At 46.8% G+C, this 18,467-nt stretch overlaps 1 protein-coding gene across 1 annotated transcript in view; it reads right to left on the bottom strand.

Annotated features, from left to right (window-relative positions):
- The window catches only part of STOX2 (storkhead box 2), a 149,430-nt gene extending 133,121 nt beyond the window's left edge, over positions 1-16,309 (bottom strand). The window contains exon 1 of the mRNA XM_086747369.1: positions 15,937-16,309. Within this exon, the coding sequence (XP_086603495.1) occupies positions 15,937-16,309 (373 nt within the window). The remainder of the gene's footprint in view (positions 1-15,936) is intronic.
- Positions 16,310-18,467: the final 2,158 nt, after the last annotated feature.

The following is an 18,467-nucleotide window of genomic DNA, read 5'->3' as shown; positions in this document are numbered from 1 at the left end:
TCCCACCATATCTTCTACAATTCACCTGAAACTGGCCACTTACAGTATTGCAAGGCAAGCTATCCAGAAGATAACAGAAAAATGTATTTACTCTTGCTAGCAAATAAGTAACACAAATATTCAACTTCACCAGCAGCCCTCACAGTTAGCATAGAATAACATTAAAAAGCGTGACCGTCCCTTTTTACTGAGTTCAGGGTGAGTTTGGCTCCAGCACTTGCAGAACAGTTTTATCCAACTGCCATTATTCATGTTATCTTCACAGCCATGAGGAGAGTTGTAAATGGTCTCTGAAAGAGCACTCCCATTTCTGGAGACTGAGAAAGTATTTCCTGGCTGGACCTGCAGAAGCTGATCTATTAACAATTCAATGGCAAAACGTATTTTCTTGGGCAAGAGGAGAGGAAATGGATATTAGAAGAAAGAATAAGACAAATCACAGTGTCTGTGGTTCCGTATGTTCTTTCTCTCCTGTGTTCCACTTAGCTTGAGGCATCTCTATTTCTCACTTCACTAGAAACACAACCTAACTCCTACTGCCACTGGAAAACTCCCACTAATGGAAAGAAAAGTCCTATCTGTTACGTAAAATGGGAAGGGAAGATGTATAGTGGCAAGCTTGCCTCCTCCAGCAGCCAACCAGGGTTTAGGTGACAGCTTCTAAAAGCACAAGAGTCATCCATCTACTTGGCTTTGTTCTTTAACTGCTCCCTTTCCAGATTCACTGGGGCACAGACACCCAAATCTGCTGACCAGCTGCACTGAACGCAACCAGTCTAACCCTGCATCAGGAGCTGATTAACAGATCTGTTGTATTAGGAAATGTAGCAGATGGACCAGAAAGCTTACAAACGTGTTTTTCTGTGAGCTTCATCATGGTCTATGCAAAAAATATGTAACTAGGGTTTCTCTTTTTTTAAATCGTTTATTCAGAAGATTAATTCTCTGCCAGTCAATGAAGCACGTATTTTCATACCCCAGAGGGTATCCATAAGGCTGCAAAAACACCGAAATTAAAGCATGAATGGTCAATGTCTCCTCCTCCCCTCACTCAAGGCCCAACTTCAAGGCCCCACAGCCTCTGTTAAGTGCTTTCTGCCAAAAGGCTGAGATAAGAATGAAAGGAAGGCGATAAGAAGGAAATGCTCACTAACAAGAGTAGTTTGTGAGTCTAAAGCCAGACTGAAAACATGATTTAATGAGTAAAAAAGACTGTGGTTGCTCAAAGAGCAGGTGAACTGCAGATAGAAAAGTCCCAAGAGAAGTGAAAAAATGAGTTAATTGGTTAATTTGCTTTTGGTAACTTCCATTCATCAAGTCATTACAACCTAATTTCTCAGCATTTAAAATTAAAGAAAGGTCAGGCTTATTGGCCATTTCAAAAGGTCTACCACAATTATGCAAAGCCACTATTGCTGGGGTTTTCGCAAAACAAAATTAAACCATGGATTAAGTGGTTGCAAAAAAAAAAACAAAAAAGTCTTTCCCAAGAACAAGTGGTGCAGTAAGAAGAGATCCTCCTATAAAAAGCTGCTGGCAACTAGGGCTCTGTCGGTCACCTTAAGGACCCGTTAAAACAGACAAATATGGCTGAGGCAGGCCAACATTTGGAGGGGGGAGGTGTGCTTTATTTAAAAAAAAAAAAAAAAAAAAAAAGAACAAGCACATTGCAACCGAAGGAACCAGCTGCCTAATGTCGTTCATAGCTGTGCGTTCAAGAAGGTATCCTGTTTGCCTCTAAAAAGCCAATGTCCAAACAGCGTGGGTGGGAGAGCCAGCCAGACGGCACTGTGCGCTCCAGAGTCTCCCATTACACCGAGTAACTGGAGGCAGGAGGAGCAGGGGAACCTGTTATGCAGGAGCCACAGTTACAAAAGGACCTGTCCACAGCAAAACATACAGGAAATGTGGAAATCATCCACCAGATCCACCACAGCTGCTGTTAGCTGCTGCTTAGCTGGGGCATTACAGGTTAGACGATGGGAGCAACCTGGCCCAATGTCATGGCTATGAGCAGGAGGTTGGACCAGAGATCTCAAGAGATCCCTTTCCACCCAAATTACCCAATGATCCCACAAATATCTGTTTGCAGACTATAATGCAGAGAAGATAAGGCTACAGGTCCACAGCAACTTATCCCAAACTCTCTTTTCCTCCCCCCTCACTCCAGGTTAGGTTTTGCCTTTGCCTGGCTCACTGTGGGCTCCTGTGTCAGAGCTGACCCACATTCACTCAAACCACTGTGGCAGTGCAAATACAGAGGGAAGTTTGGTTCCTGATAAAAATGGTAAGTAGGGACTATACTCCTCTGGTCAAACATCTGAAAATGGACCTGTGCCTTCTTCAACAAAGAAGATGGAGAGATAAAAGAGGAAAGTTAGGGACAACAACTTTCCATATCTGCTCTATTGGGTCCCAGTGGATGGTTTCTCAACCCTGTTGTTCCCATGCTGTTTGCCACCATGCCTTGCCTTAACCACCTAATGTTTTTAAGGGTCCAAAACATATCATTTACAAAATGCATAGTCTGACTTCAAAGCAAAATAGCACCATACCCATTCCACGGGCCAACTTTTGAAGGCTCAGTCTCAGCTAGCACCAAATGCAGCCAGTGACATTTCTGGAGCTACCGGGAGAGACAAGATCTCTCTGAGGAAGGTGGAGATTGTAGAAGCAGCTATAGCAGAGCCAACAAAAGAACGACAATGCTGCAAGCAGCCGGGTGGCAGGTAGGCTGGGAAGGGACAGGCTGTTATCGACACTTCATCAGGCTGGTGAGATCCTGGCACAAAGCCACTGGTGGGGAGGAAGACAAGAGCTTGCACGCTGGCGCTAGCTTTTAAGCAGAGAGACAGCACTGAGCAAAAGTCAAGTTACGGATAAAGGTAAAAGCCACACTTGCTAAGCTCACAGAAAAAGAAATTCAAAAGGTAGGAAGCAGAAGGCCCTGAGGAATTTACTGCAACAGCTCAATTTGTTAAGAAGGGTTACAGTATCCCAACCCTGCAGTGCAGTCTAGAGAAGCCTAAGCTAGCTTTAATCTAGGGACTTAAATCTACGAGTTAGCCATTGCTGAAAACCATAATTATTGCTGGAGTTGAAGAATGCAAAGCATACCTGAGCTGACTAGCTCAAAACTAGCTCTGATACATTTATGTTCAGCTGCAACATATGCAGGAAAAATGAAGGATCCTAACAATGAAACACAGCTTGGTCATCTTGCAAAAGTGCTGAGACCTTGGTTTTGGGAAGGCAAAAGAAAACCCCAGAAGATGCCACTTCCTTTCCCACCTTTCCTTTTCCAAGATGAGAGTAGGTCACTTCCCCAGCTGCACTTCTGTGTGTTGCCACAGACAGAAGAGAACCAGACAGTACTGACAAACATGCTTCAGTAGAAGATGCAGTGTTGCCTTTCGGAAAGGAAGCCTCATCTTTTCTTCCCATAATTAGTAAAGAACAAGCCTGCAAGAAGTCATATACAATACTAAAATGTATAGTTAACATCATCCAACAATCATTGTCTTGCAGTTTAGAGAAAGAAGTGCCATATAAACCGTCACAGGCTCCAGCTTTCTTCTGCAGCACCCTATGCAATCACTGCTGGTGTTCTCATGGTGTATTCTGACAGCGCAAGACCACAGACTGGGACAGCACGACACGCCTCCTCTTACACCTACTGACTCGATGGGCCCTGTGCTCATTTTCTGAATGAACAACTGGTACAAATAAAGTAAGGACAGCCATTTATGAAGCATTACGTGTTTATGGCTCCAGATTCAAGCCAAACACATACCTAAGTATCTGTGACTGCAAACTCACCATGGCTCCACTAAAGCTTTCAAAAGACTTATGCATGCAACTCATTCATGAAGCAGGCTGAGGGGTGCCACAGCAGGTAATTACTACAGCCCAAGTGGTGAGAAAACAGGTAAAGCAAATCCAGGCAGGTTTCGAGCAAGAATTCTTTGCCCGGTTGCCTATTTACAGATTACCTCTCATTCACAAGTAACCTCCTGTGTGAGTATAATTACCTAGGGGTTTGCACTGTGAGAGCACCCATGGACTTCAGCCCCGGGTCAGCACAGCAGTGCCCAGAGCAACATTGAGCTGACAGAGCCACCAGGAAGCACTTGCGCTGTCAAACACAAGACAAGGAGCAACATTTGGACCAAGCAGGCAGCCCTCAAAGCACCGGCCATCACTGTACACAGTTAGGCAGGCTGCTCCAAGTTACCCCCGCAGGTGTCCTCCAAGCAGGGAGGAGAAGGGGAAAAGATGCAGAGCGAGCGCTGAGGTTCAGGGTGGCTGCCACAGATCGGGAATTGGGAACTATGAGAAAAGAAAGTTTGATGAAGTCTGCAGCACGCTGGGAAGAGAACACAAGCTTTGGCTGCACAGGTACCTGCACACTCAGGTGTTAAACGCTCAAACCGGTTTGGCGAGGTCAGTGATTTTCAAGTTGGGGTCTGCAGAACCCCAAACAAACTCCTTTCTTAAAGGTCTACAGAAAAGTAAAAGTGAAAACCAACACTTAACATTTTCTGTATTTCCTCTGGAAAGTCAGCAATCTGCAAACTAAAGAAAGTGGAGGATCACTACACTAGTAGGGACAGGAGGCAATGTAAATGATTCAAAGCTATAGAAAATCCTCAGGAATTGGAAATAGGTGCACAAGACACTAAGCAAAAGTGTTCACCAGTATGGAAACGAGAAAAAAAATTGAAATAGCAAGTCCCAGTTGTTCAATGTTTTCATGTTTTCAATGTTTTCCTAGTGGGAAAAAAAGTTCTATCAAAATTATTTCCTTTTCACCCTCATCATTCATCACAAAAATCAACTCTGAAGTCTGTAGCTCACTTTTCTTCCATCTCACAAAATGATTGGCGTCCAGTGGCTCCCAGCAGACAGGATATGTTTTGTCCTCTGTCTCAACATAAACATTGAAGAGATTGGAAAGACGGCACTGGGATTAGTTTAAGTAACCACTGAAACCTGAAGCTCAACAATTATCTGAGCAGAAAAATTTTAAAAACTCATGCACTGGCATACAGATAAATCTGCTTTCCCTCTTTAAGATAAAATATGTCACTGAATGAGACTAGCTATTGACAGAGAAAAGCCGAACAATGACAGATGTAGTGATTCTGACACTAAAACATTTCACAGCCATGCTGCGCTTGAAAGGTAGCCAAAAAGCAAGTCCCTACAGACCTTCCAGCAACTATTTGGCAGTGGCTTCACTGAGGAGCTCTAGCTGTACACCTCTAACAAAGACAAACTAACAACCAGAAAATACCTTGGAAACAAAAGCAAAGGTCTGGAATTAATAAGAAATCTATTAACTAAAGGCTAGAAGCTACTGTCAAAAATGAAAAAAATGACAATATGATAGCCACTAATTCCTGCCCAAGGAAAGAAACTAGAATGACTTGTAGGTCAAGTTGCCTGCTTCTTGTGACTTCATCTTTATTGACAAAGCATTAATTAAGATTTCCTCTTCAAACTTTTATTGAAGAAGTATTAATTATTACTTCCTCTTCATACTTTTCCTGAAGGCACCTACCCTTGATGAACTCTGTTTATTTTTTGGAGTATTGTACACATCAAAAATAAAAATGTGAAGAATACTAGTCCTGATTTTGCAAGCTTAACTATCAAAGGGCTCCCAGCTTAGACGCAGACATCTCACTCTGGCAGAAGCACACAGATTAACTCCTCAGGTGAATCTCTCTTAACAGCAGACAGGCAAATACAAGAACATACAACATGCCTATATTTAAAAAGGTGATCCCTCCTACCAAAGTCAGACTTAATTTACCATGTGCACATCTGCTTCCTCTTGAACCAAGACCACTCAAAGTATTTGGAAACCTATGTTTGTACGACACTTAAAACATTATATACACCCTCACACACATATCTATAGGAAGGAACCCAAAACTTCTCTGAGAAATGCTGCAGAGTTTCACACCCCTTCAAGTCCTGTGTTCTTCCTTCTTCACCTCACAGGCACCTCCCAATTGTCTGAAAGAGGGAAATGATATCACGTAGCTAGACCTCCTAAGAAAATGCATTAAGTCTCCACTTTCCACAAAAACAGAGCAGACCTGACACCTATCAGACTTGCTTCCCTACCACATGAAACACTACAGCCAAGATTATCTGTTCATGTCACTAAAAACCTGGCCGGCCACCCTTCTCTTTCGGTCTCCCACTCCTTCCAGATGTCCATATTCATGAAGGAGGCTTCTCTACAAGGGTGCTGATCTGAAGATGACTGAAAAATATACCTGTTTCTAAAGCATCTAAGAGTGCAGAGACTGAAAGTTATTATTTTCCTGCTGCCTATTTAGACACTGTTTACCTCTGCATGAGTATTCTTCTCCGCAGCTTCTCACAAAACTAATGTCTTCCTCTTTAATTGCATAGGATTTTTCAGTCAGTAACACCAAGAAAGGATAATTGTGACAAATTATCAATGACAGCAGGAAAGCTCAGTGTCCTCAAAGCTCTTTTTAGCCCCACTTCAGGAAGAGTGGGTGAATGTGGCCCTTTAAATTCTCTTTTCTCAAACTAGGGAGAAAATTCACACCCTTTTATTTATTTTTTTTTAATAATCTCTCCTGCTCATAGTGTCTAGTATGTTAGATACTGTTTTTGTTTTAAAATAGACCTGAAAATCCTATTTTTCAACTGGTTAAACTGCCCTGTGAACATGCGACTAATTAGGACATCCCTACAGCTCAGGCTGTTCCTGATTTTTCACAGCCGGATGAGAACAACGCAACAACAGGCACCTGAAAACCTCCATTCAGGCTCATCTGATTGCCCACCATTTGCTCCTCCTTCAACTTCAACAGCCATATGAAGCCCAAGTATGTGACAACCCACCAGGACCTCCTTCCTCTACTCTCCTTCCGGGTGCTGCTGACATTTCACCCTCTTCTTCGGGCTCTCAAGATTGCCAACACCAGTCTTGACAGGGTCCATTTGCAAAGCCTTGCCGGGAGGCTCCCGCTAGCAGGCGAGCCGAGCGGATGGAAATCTTCCGCATGGGTGCCGACCTACTTCTGGCTTCAGAAGCTAGAGCATCTTGACAGCACCCGTGGATTAAGCAAGGTGTAGGGGTTTCCCTGAGTGGAGACAGTGGAGACAAAGGAGGCCCTTCAGGGAAACCCAGAGAAAACACTCAGCTTGCTCTTAATGCCAGCTATTGTTATTTCATCTGTCAATGAAAAGGGAACTTGTCTGGGCACCAGCCCCGCAGTAGGTGCAAGCAGGAGAGCAAACATTTAATGCCGGTCTGCTGGATCGGAGGCAAGGGCAGAGTTCACTCCCACGTGGGCTGAGGGGCTGGAAGGCTCCAGGGCAGGCTGAGCACTATTGGCAGCCAAATAACACATTGAGAATTCTTCTACTAAGTCACCTCCTAAAAGAAAAGGAAAAAAACCCCGCCAAACAACCCAAAAAACAAAACCCCCAAGCCACCAAACTGAAACACATTGAGGTTCACCACAGCATCACATGGAGCTTACAGGATTTCGGTTACCTCTCAGCAGAATTTGAACACAATAAATTAACAGACAGTGATAAATCCCATTCATGTTGCGTTGATCTTTCAGCAAGGGACATCAGTAATGAACTGTATGCATTGCTACTCACAACCGAACGGTTGCAGGGCTCTGTAAGCACACGGGCCCATGGACACAGGTAAAAGCAGGTTGGTAGACATGATGTATTTATTAGGCTATTCAGTCTTCCTCACAATGACCTGGAGAAAGGCTGATGCACCCAGAAACCTATCTACTTCTTCCATATTCTTTGCATGTAGAAATATATTCATGAATATTACCACCAAAGTGGAAAATACAACTACAGTCTGAAAGAGTGAATATTAATTTGCCTTTCTTCTTAAGCTAGACGTTCCACTAGACTTGGCTTAGGCTTTTTTTTTCCTAGAAGGACCATTTCTTTAAAAAAAGAAATACTCATTTTATAGCCCCACAGTAATACCTAAGACTCCGCTGCCAAATCTCAAACACACTGGCAGCACCCAGCTTCTGCTAATGCTGCTGGTTACTGGTGAGGACAGACACAGTGATTCACTGACCTGCTACCAATGTGGAGACCAAGCTACTGCTCAGCCACAGTCCAGCCCCAGGTCTTCCCCCCAGAAAAAAACCACACCTTTCTTCCCCTTCTGCTGGCACCAGAAGGAAGCATCCTCCCCCAAGACGAGCCTAGTCCCCCTGGCCACTGCCTTTTAGGCCATGTTATTGGGAAAGCCACTGGGACTTGTCACTTTCCAAGAGCCCTTCTCCCCTTCTCAGTAGGGTTCCCCGTACTGGGACCACCAATGGGCCCCTCAGCATCTCCACTCTCCTCTGAAGGCAAGTGTGAGCTACCCTAGGTACCTCCTGAAGCACTAAGAGCTAGCAAAAACTGTTTTAAAATAAAACTTCAGGATGCTACCCAAACCACACTCTTGAAATAGAAACATTTTTCACTGTCACAGTGTATAGATCTTGCAAGGAACCAAGTTTGGCATCATTTCACAGAGTTCAAGCAGATTGTTTTGCCTTTCTAAAAGGGCAATCTTTGATACACCTGCATATCACTTCATTAACCATCTGAAGTGGAGCTCATCGGTGAGGTAAATGGCTGCTGTATTTTACTCGGAGTTCTGCTGTTTTGGTGTCCCATCCCGTGTCCCTCCCTCTCAAGGAAGAACAATGAAGTCTCATACTGCATGGGTTAGAAGTATGTCCAGCTCCAGAATCAGACTACGGCAGTCATTATACTGTGCATATTTCAGTGCACGGTATAGTAACTTTCTTTCATAAGAAAACCAGAAATAGGCTTAATAAGTGCCGACGGCAATATTACACCATTGCTTCTCTGCCTCAGAAAAATAAGCAACCAGAAGAACCACTGTTCAGATTCCCTGGGCCATTACCGACCTTTGAATGCGTCCCTTATTGCTATTGTGGCTCAGAACAGGAGCTCGATTAAAAAAGAACCGTGAAGGCCTGCTCAAATGTCAGCAGGGAAGCACTCTGTTTCATCAAAATATGTATGTTTGTACATTCTTAACATTCAAATACTTCTCGTCACAGGTCTCAGGTGAAATTCCAGGTCATAAACCGAGGGATCAAGTACACGGGACAGAAGCAAGCATGTTTACTTATTAGGTGACGGGATTTTATTCCAAGAGGAACATAATATCCATAAAAACCTTTCCAGATCTGGCCCACCCAAGAAGTTTCGATATTGGAAACTGGACACTACAATAACATTCCCAGCAGTCAACATCATTAGAAAATAATCAAAACATTTATGCTTTTGTATTTAAAACAAAGAAACAAAGTTTGGAGAGAGCCTGAATTTTCAGAATCCTGTTAAATTTCTGCTACTGCAGAAAACCATTATTAAGAAGTTCCTCCTATCCTCACATTTCACAGCCACAGTTGCTGCAGGGGAAACCACCATCTGGTTGCAGCTTTAATTTTCTCCAAACACTTCATCCTTTACTTGACTACCAAGAAAAGAGAAGCCTGGCCATCACTGCTGAAGCCAAGGGAAGGAGCGATGTTGCTCAGAAGGCAGCCTCGGAAGCCAAGAGGACACCTGATCTGTCTGGGTTGCATCTTTACTGCTACTCTCTCTAAACGGACATCTCGTATGCAGAGAAGAACGTGGTAAAGCTTAGACATGCCCTACCTAGGGCACAAGCTGTAATTCTCCTGGCCAGCAGAAAGAAGGACAGGTTCACCATCTGGATGAATGGCCCGAGGCAACAGCACCAGAAGAGCTGGGAGACAGCGCCAACTTCGTTCCCATTGCCTTTACAGCGGAAATAAATTAAAAACCTGCCACTCCAGCCTGGGGACAGCAGTGTTTTCGTGCACAGCTGACCCTTCCTACAGCACCTCTGCACTACAAGCACGTTTCTTCAGGAATCAAAACAAACCCACTTCAAGCCAAATTTTAAACTGTAGTGACACACGTAAGAGGTCTGAACTTAGTCCACTACAGTCATTATAATTTGATAAATAAAATAGTAGGCAGCATGCCTCTACTAGCAAATTACAAAGGCAGGACAAAGTTGGAAACGCACCACTTGAGCTGTCGTGCTGCAAAACTGTGAAGAGGAGCAGGTGGGGAGGGGCTGTGCGTGGCCAGCAGACCCACGGCCACCCTTTGCCAAGGGAATAACACCTGACAAGGGCTTCATTCACCGGCAACCCACCGCACCGCTCCCTGGAGAAGACAAGGGCCCTTTAGGAAAGAAACAAGGAGTTTTTAATTAAAGACTGGACCATGGTGCACAGACAAAGAGATGGACAGAGCGATAGCCCCCGGTGCCACTTCCGCAGAGCCCGGCGGCCAAGGGCTGCGCTCGGCCACTACGGTTCCCTTATCCTTACGGCATCCCTTCTTTATACAAAGCACATGCTTAACTGGCAAGGCTGGATGACTTATTTGCCACCGGGAAGGACTCTTTACTACACAATGGCACTCTTTGTTGGGGGGAAAGGAGGTGGGGAAGGGAGAGAGACAGCACTAGCCGGCCATTAACCTCAAAAATCCTTGACTAGAGTTGCACAATGAATACCACACGTCAGTGTATTTGACTTTGCTTCTTCAGAAGAAGCTGTATGGAATGAAAAAAAATGAAATTAAATAGGTGATATCTTTCCTTCCTGTGTATTTTTTTATTTTCATAACCTGTGAAAATAGATAACCTGTGTTAGACCATCCACAGCTTTCTTTAAAGAGCAAGAAGCATTTCCGAGTCCAAGATTTCACTGCCAAAAGGTGAACACAAACCACATACTGAGAAATCAGGCACGTTATACACAGTCCATACTCACTTAGCTCTTGCCTCTCTCTCTCTAGTGTCTAACAGCTGCTTTTACAAAGTACATTAAAAGCCTAACCCAACACTTCTAAGCAGCAAAGTTCTTTGCTGAAAGTTGGGAGTAAATTCACAAGCACCTCAGCCAGGCCATCAGCTTCAGTTTGCCCAAGTTTACCTTTGGGTGTTTTTTTCCTGCAATAACCACTTCAAAGATATAAAAAGCGCTTAGTGGATCTCTAACCAGCTCTAAGTTGGGGTGGTAGAGGAGGGGGAAAAAAAGAATTTGTAGTTTAAATCCCCTGAAGTTCCCATGGTAATACCATGAGGCATACAAAAGGTGTACAAAAGGTGTAGATGAGTGTGTGGTAAACTCCTCCTCAGAGGTTTTCTTACTATGAAACCTAACACTCCCTCACTGAAAAATAAATAAATTTTAATGATATAAAGGAGATAACTGGGAGGAAAAAAAGACAATTCACATTTTATGACTGGTTATAAATGAGTAACATTTAATGTCCGACAGTCTGCACCGAACTATAATCATCCACTAATGACTGGAAAACTCACTGTGAAAATTACTGAACCTAAACTGGTGGGGTGTTAATTTAATTTTTGGTGGCAAGAGAGAACATGGTGGGGAGAGAAAAGAAAGGGAGCACTTAGCTCCAGCTCCCAGTGCGGCAAAAAACGTTTCCCCCCCCTACGCCTGGCCGAGCAGGAACAATGCACAACCGCCCAGCCCCGCCAACTTCGCTGAATTATAACTCCTGCTAGTTAGTTTAATTATTGCACATATGTTTCTTGAAAACTCCATTTGAAACATCAGCTTCTAATTGGAGAAATTGCTCTGGGCATAACCAAAGGGTTATTATAAAGCTTGGTCACTTCTTTTCAAGCCGTCACTGCAAAAGGGCACGGCCCTTCCATGAAGTGTATGAAAACCTCTCAAAGATGCTCATTGTCCAAGACAGAGAAATCAAGTGCAAGAGATACAGAAGGAAGTCTCAGCTGGGAACACAAAAGGCAACGAAGACAGGAAAATGAGGTGGAGCTTCCTGCTACACCAGCAGCACCTTGCACAGAAGAGCTGAAAGGTGGAGGAAAAAAAAAAAAAAAAAAATCAGCTTCCAGGATGACAAATATTAGCAAGTGCAAATGGAAGGTGTGTCAAAGACAGAAAATAATAACACCCATTAAAGACTTAAGTTGCAAAAGACTTGCAAAGTTATAAGAAAGCTTCGAGTCACTCTTACCAAAGACAACAAATTTCATCACGGGACCTATAGGTTTGCATAAGGTTTCCTTGACCCTCTTAGTCAGCATATTTAGCATGTGCTGGTTTGGGGGTTTTTTTATTGAAAGACAGCTTATGGCTTCCCAAAGCTTCCCCTGCCACCAACTGAAAAACATAGATTCACTCACCAATTTCCTAATACCTGAGTAACTCTGATCACTGCAAAAATGGATGCTGAGAAAGCTTTTATGGCGTAATGACTTCGTTTAAGAAAACTGCCAGAGAAGTAAGTTTTAAAGTCACACGTGAAACACTTCATTCCCTGTATCATTAAGCCCTAAGCTGTCGGCACTAAAACAACTTTCTGATGTGCTTCATAGTCCAGCCCTATTTCGTGGTAGGGTCTAATTTACAATTCAAGAGTCAAATCTTCCGACACCGGAATCTCACATGGATTTTAATCCGTTTACTTTCTGGCTCAGATACACCTCCACCAAGCGTACTAGGACTGTCCCATTCCTATTAACTCCAGATTACACTTTTCATCCACTTTTCATTATCAAGCCAGGGTGACTTAAACATGGAAAGACTATTCAGGAACAAGTCTCCTCCCAGCAGCAATCCCAGCAGCAGAAAACATGCTATGCATATCAGAGGTTTAGTATTCCCTCCTCCTCACCAGCTACTTCTTCCTCCAGTTATTATCCCCGTGGCCATCACAACCCATTATTCATCAGACCAGCAAAGGCTCTGGACTGCAACGAACAAGAAACATCAGCGACACCAGCAGAGGTTTGAAAGTCAGGCTACAGTCGTAATCTCTGGGTCACATTAGCACTTCACAATGGAGGTGAAGGGAGGCGTTTGTTGTCCAAAGCTCTCCAGTACCTGTGCACGGGCGTCATGCAGACGAGAAGAGGAGGCATTTTTGTCTCTTGCCCCCTGCCCAGCAGCAGTGGGAGGTCAGGATGCTCACATGCCCACAGCATTGCCTGGGTACCCCAATGGCCCTGGGGTGCAGAGAAAGCCCCTCCCACCTCCCCAGGTCAGCCCCGTGCACCCCCCCATTGCACTCCTGGCCATGGCAACCCCCTTATTCCCACCACAGCGCAGCAGCGAACAGCAGCTTCACATTCATCAAAAATACCATGCCACTTTTTCCCCTTGACCCCATCAGTTATTTATTAACAGTAGTAAAATATTACTGCTTCAGACCTCCCAACAGGCAGGTTTTCCTCTCAGCCCAAGATACCCACCACTTTTTCCTTTAAAGCTGAAAAGTGTGGAGACTTTTTGTCTGTAGGTGTACTGTTCACTGCTTTAATGCTGCAAAGTGGAGAAGAAAGTGTGAGAGAACTCCGAAATAAGTCACAGTCATTTTACACATTAGGCACCTAATTATGTTGAAAATACAATTACACACATTTAAGCAGATGCTCATGCCCACAGGCCAGGCCCGTTACTTTGATTCTTCTTTAACTACCTAACTTTACAATAAGTGCAAGTTGAATCTACTTAGATACAAGACCTGAATTATCAGTCTGGGTGTAGAAAAAAGGCAGTAAGGAAAAAAAAAAAAAGAATAAAATAAAAAATCCACGTTCCCATCTCATTTACCACAGCTAAGGACATTGCACAACAGGTAAGACTCCAGCAGGTCCCTGCTCTTCTTTCATAGTCTTTAATCAAATACTGAGAGGCATTTTCTATTTTTAAAGTCAAATTAAAACTTTTGGCTCCAAGTCTTTTGTAAATACACAGGAAAGATAACCCCCCAAGGAATGCATATTATTTACACACCAGCGAGCTTACTTATTAACGCGAACTTCTAGCAGAAGTTGTGTTTCCATCTTTTAAAACGGGACACAAAGACCTGTTTACGTTCCATGTCTGGCTTTAGTAACGTCAAGGTCAGCGCGCACCCTTCAACAGTCCCCCTGTGCAGCAGGCTGAGGTACATCCCCTGATGGGTAGGGTCCAGGGACACCCCAAAAATCAAACCCTGACCCTTACACTCCATCAGGTGGCAGTGGAGGCTCTTCCTCCTCGGTCTAGCTGGAGCCAAAAAGCCCACACGAGCTACACTGAGCAGCTGGCACTAACCCCTGCCCCTGCCTGAAGTCGCCATACTTTTCAGCTTTAAAAAAAGCATTTCTACACTTACCACCACATTTTGCTCCAAAATGAAAGGCATAATCACTCAACAGCCTTGGGTGGAAAGCACACGCAGGTTTTCTCCCCTTGTTTACTGGCCGTGAACAGCAGTTCCATCCAAACCTCAGCCGCAACGGAAGTCCACTACCTGTCTGTCAACTTTTTACTCTCCTGTAAATACTGGTGGAATGCAGAAAACCTTTCCATCATCAGAATAGGATTTACCACCTGTTCTCCAACACCAGTTTATTGCCAGAGGTTCAGAGGGAACTTCTCTGTGATGAGGAAAAAAAAGTCAGTCAACTCATCTTTAAAGGGGCAACTAGTCCTGAACGTCCCCTTCAGCATGAAGAAACGGTAATATTCAAGTAAGTCTGATGGGGAAATAGTGAGTGACAGAGAAATGTCTGAAAACTGTGCAAGAGGCGAGACTGCAGATGAACAGAAGTGATCAGACTCTGTACTGCCTATTCCAGAAGGACAGCAACATTCTAAAACCACTCAAAACAGAGATTCAAAAAGGAAACTGAGACACACCGAATATGCACACTCCATTCTTTGCAGGAACTTTACTCAGATAATTTTTTAAAAGAAATGCATGGGAGTGTCCCGGTTTAACGACCTGAAACTCCCAGTGCACAGTGAGCATCTCTAGCTCCGTGACCTGTTCCAGGCGCCCGCTGCGTAAGACACAGGTGACAGAAGCTGTACATACGCTCACAATTTGTCTTCCCTCCATAAGAGAAGCTGCGTGTTTCAAGCTGTGAAGGCCGCAAGTTACCTTAAATCTCACGGAAAACTTCAGGTCTGCTGCTCTTCACATCTCCCCAGTATATACACCAAACGACCACAGCTTTATTTCTTGGTGGGGGGGTTTTGTGTCAAAATAAGTGCTGCAAATTTTTTTTTGCTGTCCATGCTAAGGTATTTTTTTTTTCTGAAGAAGAAGAAAATTCAGGAAGAGACGTGCCCCTGCCTAGGCCATGCTGCGTGCCGGCGGGACACCCTTGGGGAATCACGCTGGAACTTGACCCTTCGGCCCACAGCGGCGTGACAGACTTGCTATTTACCGCTCCAAAAGCCACCTGCCACGCACCGCCAAAAAAAAAACGGGACGTTCCTCATCCCCTGCTCCCGCGTCTCACTGTGGGAGACACCTCCACAGCCAGACCACGACACCAGCTCCGGCTGCCAAGCAGATGCAAGCGTAAAGCGAAATATTGCTTTAGCAAGCCCAGAAATGCTAAAATGAACTTTTAATGGAAATTACTAATTTTTAGTGGGCTAACTGTACCTCTAACTACAAGCTGTCACTCTGTGCCTGTCAGCGGTTATCCCTGGACCGGGGAAGGGGTCAGCCGGCGTTTCACCCTGCGAGGCCTGTATTCCCAAATTGACCGTTTAGGGTTTTAACCCCGCCCGCCGAGGGAAAGGGGGGATCGCACCTCTCCGACCGGATCCCGCAGCTGCCGCCTCTTCCCGCGATCCCCGATTCCAAGCCGCTACCACCCCCTTCCCGGCTCACCCCTTTCCGCGCCCACCCACTTTTGGAGGGCGCAAATGCCGCGGCGGCGGAGGGATAGGCGGAACCCCTCTTGCCCCCTGGCCCTTTCCACTCCCCCACTCCCGCGGGGGCCAGTGCTCAGGGGGGCCGCGCTCGCCCCCCTCCCGTCCCCCCCGCACCTACCCATGCACTCGATGCGGAAGCCGGTGGGGGGTTTGAGGGAGCGGCGCGCCCAGCCCTGCCGCAGCACCTCCAGGTGCTCCTCCTTGCCCTGCACCAGCAGCACCTGCTCGTCGATCCAGCCCAGGAAGAAGGTCTCGGCCACCGCCGCCGTGGCCCGCCGGTCCCAGAAGTGCTGCATGTTCTCCCGCTTGAAGTCGGCGAAGATCTCGTAGCCGATGCGGTGGTGGCCCAGCTCCGCCGCCGGCCGCGCACCCGCACCCCCGCCGCCGCCTCCTCCCGCCTCCGGCCGCCGGCCCCCCCCGGCCGCCGCGCCCAGGACGATGGCCAGGGAGTGCGGGGCGATCTGCAGGCACCGCTCCGCCCTGCGCGGCATGGCCGCTCACTGCCCGCCGCCGGGCAGCGGCAGGGACCGGGATGGGGACAGGGACGGGGACAGGGACATGCCTATACCTTCCCGCGGCCGGCGGTCCGCGCTCCGCACCGCTCCGCCCCCGCCACGGCCCGGCCCGGCCCGCTCCGCCCCCGCCACACCCCCGGCACGGCACGGCACGGCACGGCACAGCGCGGAACGGTGCGGTCCGGCCCGGCGGGCGAGGCGCGGACGTTATCCCGCGGCTGCCGGGTCCCCGGTCCGGCTGGGAAGGTCCCGGCCCCAGCGCCCGCCCTCCCTGTCCTAGGACGGGCGCACCGTCCTCAAAACCGAAACTAGCCCGCCTGGGCGGCCCAGCTGCTGCTGCTGGTGGTGCTGGCGGCTTCCTGACACTCCCCGGTTTTGGGAGACCTCACACTTCCCTTCCACATGTGAAACACAGCGGCTTCCCCCAGCCACTTCCAGGCTGTCCCAGCCAATCTCACGGTCCTTGTATTTGGTCTTCCACTGGTTATGCAGCTGTAGCTAAAACACTGAGCAAGCAGTGCTGACCCTGCTGTGTCCAAACGTCTGTAACCAACTTCCTCACCCGTGCTAATCCTGTGTCGCTTTGTGCCTTACTGTTGTCCCAAAATCTGGGTTCTCTACCCAACGTGAAAGAGCCGATCACTGAAATCCGGGAGCAATGGAGCCAGCGCAAGGTTCACTCCTAACTTCTGTGCCTTTTTTCTTCAATTGTTTCCCCTCCTCCGTGCTCCAGGTCACCAGCTGCCTGCAAGGCTCGAGGCAGAGCCCAGCAAAAATAGGCAAAGCGCAAGCAGAAATGGAGGGACCCAGGTCCATCCCGGCCGACCCTGGCCTGGGTCATGCGTCGAGGTGGTAGGTGGCTGCCGAGCGGCAGGCGCTGGTGGCAAGGTGCCGGTTACGCTTGTGAGAAGGCATATTTAGCAACCTTGCTTACATCTTCCATAGAAACTCTCAAACCCGCAGGAAAACTGAGCCTCAGTTCTCAAAACAAGTCTTGGATCAGGACTGTGGCTGTTGGACACCTTGGAGCTGTGCGGGCCGTACGGGTGGCTCCAGCAACACCGTCGCCTCGCCCCAGGGAGCAGGGCACCGTGGCACTTGGGGAAACAGGCAGCAAAGCGTGGGAATGCGCTGGAAAGGCAAAGGACACCAGAAGGAAAACTGTGCCGTAGAGAAGAGGGGCAGCAGTGGAGGCAGCGGAGAGAAGAGGCAGCGGCCTCTTTTACCTCTCCGAACTTTTGGTCCCCTTGAACTATCACCCGTTTGGTTCTAACCTCATTTGCATCCTGTGGCACTCTCCCTGTGATTTCATCTGTTTCCTTCTCCAGGGCAGCAGGCTCCTCTGATAGCCCCATTCCCTACTTTTTTGGGTTTCATCTGGTGCTGTCTAGGCTCTGTTCTGAGGAAGGTCAAACTTGCCAGCATCCCAAAGAGTTTAATGAGGAGGCAGGTTGTACGAAACCAACTCTACCAAAGGGGAAATTAGAGGTAAAATAAATTGTCCAGAATCACAATGAGACATTTTGAGCTAGGAGCAGAGCCTATTAATGCTGGCTCGGGAGTCTCTAGCCCCTTCCCAAATATCCAGCACAGCAAGACGCCCGTCACCTCAGGCAGCGATAGTGCTGATGGTGCTGCTGTCAATGTTTCACCGGGGCACTTTCACGTTGTCATTCAGCCCTAAGCTTTGCAAGAGGACCCCCCAGCATCCCCATTGTCCTCCAAACTCCTTCCCAAAGTTCACCTGAGCCATTGATTGCCTGTTCAAAGAGCTGGTCTTTGTGTGTTGAAACTACTGTCATGATCTTGTCGTAGCCGTGTTATTCTTACCTTGTGCCTTCCTCCTCTCTGCATTATGTATCAGCCTTTTATCTCGCCCATCATACCTGCATTTCAGTTCTCCTGGGCAGGGCTCACCTTTGTGTTGCCTTTGTGTGGAGCACATTGCATTGACATCTCGACTGCTGATCAAAGTCACCAGGTAACTTAAGGGCTTGGATGGGTTTTCAGTTTTTATTTCTAGCTGCAAGAACAAAGGAGCCAAATTAAGCCTTTTGACTGTTTTTAGGCTTCTGCACCACATGCGTGCAGAGCTCAGGACCACACATTTTGCCTACAGCCCCCAAATCCCAAG

The sequence above is a fragment of the Chlamydotis macqueenii genome, chromosome 4 (assembly GCF_036417535.1).
Source record: "Chlamydotis macqueenii isolate bChlMac1 chromosome 4, bChlMac1.mat, whole genome shotgun sequence".
NCBI classification, from domain to species: Eukaryota; Metazoa; Chordata; class Aves; order Otidiformes; family Otididae; genus Chlamydotis; species Chlamydotis macqueenii.
The sequence above is the reverse complement of the archived record's forward strand: the minus strand, read 5'-3'. Positions and strand labels throughout refer to the sequence as shown.